Here is a 6244-nt window from a genome sequence, read left to right as displayed (position 1 = left end):
GACAAAACCAACGGTTCGATCCAAAAGAAGCTTGGGGTTCTTCCCCATATCACCTGTGAGTGTTGGGCCAAGCGTTGAATCAAAATTCCCGGCTCACTTTGTCTATGTATTAAATACTTACATCATCATAGTTTTTCCTTAACAGAAGTTCACCTGTTGATTCGTTGTAATCTGCAAGAGCTGCGTGGGCAGGGGACAAATCAAGACGTCTGATGATATCATTATCGATCGCTATGTCAATGCGGCCTTCTGTTGGTGGTGGTGGGGGTGGTACCTCGGGAATCTCTGTCAAAACAGACGTGCAGATAAGAAAATCAAAATTCTTAGTACCATATCTATTTTCATTTGGACGCGGCTAAGCTCCAGAAAAAAGGTTTGTTGATTTAAATTTAAAAGGTCGAAATCATTATGGATTTTTCTCAAATTTTCATTATTTGATTTTCATGATCTGTATATTTTGTAGTCAAAACGGTAAAACATTAAAAAAAAATCAATGTATTTTCATCAATCTGGAAAAAAATTAAGTCACTTTTTTTTGTCTTCAGAGTGCATTTTGTCTCGAGGCCTCTTCACTTTGTCTTTAAAAGAAGAAATGCAGAATAAAATCACATAACTAAGTAATGTTGTATTTGAAGGATTGTAAGTGAATATGTTCTCGTTGAAGTTGAATGTTTCTTAAGTTCTTAACGAGTCTATCAGAAAACATGTCTCATTGGATTGACATCATAAAAAATGAGGCTAGACAGTGCCCCATACAATTTTGGCAGAATAGTGATCCCTCAAACCTTGATTTGTAACCCAAGATATTCAACCTATAGATTGTGTGCTTATTTTGAGTCCCAAATGAATCACATAAAACCCTTTCATAAATAAATATAATTGAGAATATTTGGAAAAAAATGTTTATTGGGTTTTTCTCTATTGATTTTATTAGTGAGTAATAAGGGAATCCTAAGACTTAATATTACGATGTTTCTTTATTTATGGTGAAAATTGTGAGACAAAATAACTTTGATTTAAAAAAAAATCCACGAGTTATAGAAATTGGGAAAAAAAAATGTTTATAAAATAAGAGTGTCTAAATAGTAATAATAAAGTTTAAACTTGTGTTTTTAATCATGTCTTTAAGAAATAATATCCTATATGTTAAGCTTTATATAAAGAAGTATATCGTATCATATTTATTATAAAAATGGGTGGAATAGTCTTATAATTTAAAATTTATGTATGATCATGTTTTCACTCAACATATAAACATAGATAGAATAATAAGGGGTTAAATTGTTCAGTAGCAAGACTAATAGTTTCAATGTGAAGTAGATGCAAGGGACAATTATTATATTCACCCTAGTCATTAAAGTTTTTGTCAATCTAAACTTGACTTGCAATTTGTAGTGGTTCTTTAAATATTAATATGTTCTCCACATAGTGGTTAATTTTCATTTCTAGTGAAAAAAACATGTCAAAGTTAAGCAAGGAAATTTGTCATTGTGTTACCACCAAGAGCGCCCCTATCACAAAGTCAAAAGAGATATATAAGGTGGACGAGAATGTTAAGAAAATGGATGAGCATTGTGAACTTGATTGATGCACTGAAGTGACTAAGAACCATTATTATCATATGCATTTGCATTGTGATTATGTCCACTCCGACACTTTCAAGGAGGGAATCACCTCAGATTGTTAGAGGGAAAATTTGGTTGGACTCAAGTAATCATACAAGGTGCATTAATCCTATGGTCAAAAGCACTTGAAGATGAGTAACTTTATGAGTAAATGTATTCATTTTATTTATAGCCATGTGAAAAAATAGAGCAAATCATAGTTTTAGTATAATAAAGAAATAAATATCAACAAAAGTTCCTTAAAAATGGTTGACATTAAATATTTTGAAGTATTGGATTTTCTATATCGACTCTAAACATGTCATGTTTGAGTACATTTTACAAAAATTGTGGGCTAATAAAAAAGACATATACAAGGAAAAAAACTCAAGATCGAAAAGCTTCAAAAGTTATGAATATAATTCCAAACAAATTAGGCTTTAGTACAAAATCAAGAATTGTTTGATTATTGATATCTACAAAAAAAGAAAATTGGGATTTGGAACTCTCAAATGGTTTAACCTAGACTAATAGGAAGACTCTAGTGAAGAATCAACTAAATAAAGTAAATAAGGTTTTGTTCAATAATAGCTAATTAAATAGTTTGGGATTTTCAACGGTCCTTGCTAGTCAATGAGTGTAAGGCTTATTTATCATTCATATTTTGTAACATAATCAAGTGTAGACATAGCCATGCCTATTTCTTGTGGGGCTTAGCATGACAAGAAGATAAATCACAATACTATTTCCAACCTTTTTAGCAAGCTTAAAACACCGCATATCTATTTTGTGCAACATTTATATAGGAATGGAATCAACAATATTTTGAAATGACCCAAAGTACATAGTAAAGAATTTGCATTTCATTTTTTCCTCAAGCCAAACTAACAAAAAACAAATTTAATCCTCGAAATGATGATACAAAATAGTCTTGATTCCTTTGTGGGAAGTTTTAGCTCACAAACCCAACAAACATATGAATCATATCCTAAAAATTTCTCATAGGAGACCGCCAAATGGATTGTTGTTTGATTCTAGATATTTTTACAAAAGCGTCCCCTTTCCAAAGAAGTCTTGGCTCCATAGCTTCCCAAGCCTTCCATATGACTTTAATAATAGAATGAAAGCCTAAATCTCTTTAAGATTTACAGCCATAAGAAATACTAGAAGAAATATAATGATTTGGAGAAAACATCTCCTTTCCAAAGAAAGTCATGGCTCCATAGTTTCCCAAGCCTTCCATATGACTTTAATAACACGTGTGAATAGAATGAAAGTCCAATTTCTTTAGAATTTACAACCATAATAAATAAATGATTAATATCAAACTTAACAAAAAAAATCTAGCATTAGTAATAAATTGTTTTAAGAAATTGCAAAGAAAAATGAAATCTAAAATTTTAAATAAATGAATGTAATTATTTATCGATGAGATTTATTTTCAAATGATGTTAGAAACTCCATGAATCGAAGTTCTAATTAGAAGAGGGGAATATCTCATGTCATATTTTAAGAATAAATCCCACTAAAATCAAAATCTCATTGGGGATGAGGAATGTCACCTTATGATGCAAGCTGCACACAGATGCCAATGGCAGGGTGTCTTCTACTTACAAAGCTAATTCCTATTGGTACTGGTTTCTCTGTAACCAAGGGCAAACCAGTTGTAAAACCTGAGCAGCCATAGATTGCATATAGAAGGGTACTAAAAATTGTTTGTCCTTAATGCGATATCCGTTCCAAAAGTGCAAGGAGAGACGAACAATAAAAAGTTTCAATTTCATAGCTTGACGTACACATCCATCTCAATTCCAAGCAGTACCTTAATCCCTCAAGTCTAAATGGGCATCCTTTCACAAACCCACTTCTCATAGTATTCTTTCGGTTTAGCCTGATACTTACAAATGCTAAAGAATAACCAGTTTATTCTTTAGCATTTCTAGTAATGCAATTAGAAATATACATACTATGCTCCACTTATAATTCAGGGAAATTCTGAAATGGGCTGGAAAAAGCAATATTTTCATAGACTAAATGGGACATAGTCTGAAGTAAAGATGACAAATAAAAGGTTCAAATTTAATAGTTTCATGTGTCTATGATTCTTAAGGTTGTTAGTGAAGTTTGAATAGTTCTTAATAATTCGATTAGAGATCATGTCTTGTTGAGTTCAAGGTTCCAACATTATAAGAGATAACGACAGAATCATGCACCAGATGATTTAGCATACTTTCTCTCTTAATCAAAGAGGTTTTAGCCTAAGAACTTGTTCTACCATATTAGAATAAAAGTTCTTTGTGGATGATATAAAATTCTTAAATAAAAAAGAATCTTGATCATTAGACTTTCCCCAAACAATGAATACATCATTAATAAATTTCTGACCAATGAAAATGCCTTCCTTTTCAGGGGGGTCTTCTGACTGAGCTTGATCAGGGAAGATGGCCAGGGCTACCCAAAGAACCTCCTTATCAGAGCCATTAGAGCTTCCGGATGTGACAGGTATTCCAGTCCCTCTCGGACTTTGAATTCTAGGGATAATCTTTTTTTCAGTGTTAAAGTTAGACTAATGGTGAAGAAAAAGTTTTTTTTTTTTGAAAGAAAGATCACAAATTTATATTCAATAAGAAATAAAGTATGTCTGATTATACAGAATAAGTCCATATTACAAACTTACAAACATTGTTCCCAACTGAATGTGAACTATAAAAGCTTCTTTCATACTCTATTGTAATTGATGTTAAATTTGTATCTGCAAAGTGGCGGTGGTGGTGGTTATAGCTATTGTTTGCAGGTCCTGGTCAAAACTCGGAGGACTCTGAATCATTATGAAAATTTTCCAGTACATTTAACGTCAATCACACCTTTTCTTTTCGCTTCCTAATGTAATTTAATTTTCTTGACTCGAACTTGTGAGGCTCAGGCTCAATGCTAACCAGTTTTCATTAGGAAATTTTGGAGCACGTCTGCAATCTATTTGATTTTACATTCTTGCACTCTCATTCTGATGATAGATCATAGAATATGACCGAAACATTGATGCTGAAAATTTATAGTCTCATCCTAAAAGCTAAACTACATATTTCATGAATTGTAGAAATCTCCTTTCATCAAACCCTAATTTAAGTTACGAGCAGAAATTCTACAGCAGAGGATACACAGAGGAGAGATCAAGTGGCCCCAGCTCACATATGTTACAAGTCCAGTAAGAGTCATCCCTGCTTGTACAGAAACAAGCTTTTCACAACCCAAATGTAAAGTCATTTCTGCTCCCACAGAATAAGGCTTTTAACAACCCAAATGGGCATTGGTTTGGCTTATCGAGATTTCCTATTTTAGCTGAACATTTCCTTTCTAAAACCCTACACTCCTGTTGTCTGACTTTGATTAATAGTTTCATGGACAAGGTAAAATTTAATAAAATGCAATTTTAGAGTTCTCGTACTAAATAAATAGGAGCTGAAGAGTAGTATGTACTCAATTAAAAAACAATTGTTATTGAAATCTATGGACTGCTTCTGAAAGTGCAAACTTTTTTTAAAAATAAATTAACGAATTTCAAACATTATAAGCAGGCAAAATCAAGAAGCTCCTAGCAATGAAATTTCCTTAGAACAAACCATTCTGAAAACAGGAATCACTAATTCCACAAGAACTCATCTAAATGCAATAGCTTGTCATTTGCACACTATTAGAAAAAATCATTATGGTGGCTCTGATTAGAAAGTGATTCAGAAAGCTCTGTTTACCCCTTTGAAGTTATATAGTTGAGTGAAGGAGGAGAGAGCTGCGATTGCTGACCTTGGTCGTCAGTCATAGGAAAATCGATATTTCCTTGAGGATTGAAGGCGACCATGGGGATTACTTCGAATCTTTTGGAGGAAAAGCAGAATTTGTGAGGAAGAAGCAGCTTCGAATTTCTGTAGAAGACAAAAGTGGAGATAGAATGATTTGATGCAGAAGAAAGTGTGGATGGATATGGAGGAAGGGCCAGCCGAGGCAAGTCCAGAGCCATAACCATTACTTCCAATGTCCTGCGAATAATAACCCCATATGCCTTATCGACTTCAACTCTTTCTTAGATCAACGCATCGCTCTAGGGAACCAACCCAACAGAAACAAAGGGAAGAATAAGTCATATTTACGGTTGCTTTAGGGCTCGTTTGGTTGCTGGAATAGGAATAGAAAAGTTAGAATACGTTTTCCATTTTCTGTTTGGTTCGTCACTTGGAATAGGGAATAGGAATACGTATTCCCATTTTGCCTGTAAAATGAGCTTATACCCATTCTAAAAAATACCTGTTATTGGAATAGTCATTCCTATTCCCAACATTACATGCCTATTCTCCATTCCTATGCCCGCAACCAAATGGATTATAGATGACATGGATGCATGAAATTTAGTTAAAAGGTAGGTTAGGATGCTGGAATAGGAATAGGAAATTAGAAATATGCTTTCTTTCTTTTTTTTGGTACGTTAATTGGAATAGGGAATAGGAGTACATATTCTAATTTTGTCTCTGAAATGAGTTTATGTCCATTCCAAAAAATAGTTGTTATTGGAATGACCATTCCTATTCTCAATATGCATTCCTATTCTCAATTCCTATGCCTGCAACCAAACAGTTAAGATTTGTTAA

General features: G+C 33.1%; 1 protein-coding gene across 1 annotated transcript in view; it reads right to left on the bottom strand.

Moving 5' to 3' along the window:
* CRR6 (chlororespiratory reduction 6) overlaps nucleotides 1–5728 on the bottom strand; it is a 6402-nt gene extending 674 nt beyond the window's left edge. Inside the window, exons 1-3 of the mRNA XM_089822080.1 lie at nucleotides 5406–5728; nucleotides 154–285; nucleotides 1–53 (exon numbers count right to left, since the gene is read on the bottom strand). The exon at nucleotides 1–53 is cut by the window's left edge and continues 168 nt beyond it. Coding sequence (XP_089678206.1) covers nucleotides 1–53; nucleotides 154–285; nucleotides 5406–5625 — 405 coding nt within the window. The 5' untranslated portion in view covers nucleotides 5626–5728. The remainder of the gene's footprint in view (nucleotides 54–153; nucleotides 286–5405) is intronic.
* Between the last annotated feature and the right edge of the window lie 516 nt (nucleotides 5729–6244).

The sequence above is a fragment of the Cupressus sempervirens genome, chromosome 3 (genome assembly GCF_028749045.1).
Source record: "Cupressus sempervirens isolate cs-2001-9-10 chromosome 3, ASM2874904v1, whole genome shotgun sequence".
Lineage (NCBI taxonomy): Eukaryota > Viridiplantae > Streptophyta > Pinopsida > Cupressales > Cupressaceae > Cupressus > Cupressus sempervirens.
Note: the sequence above shows the minus strand (reverse complement) of the source record. Positions and strands in the feature narration are given on the sequence as shown.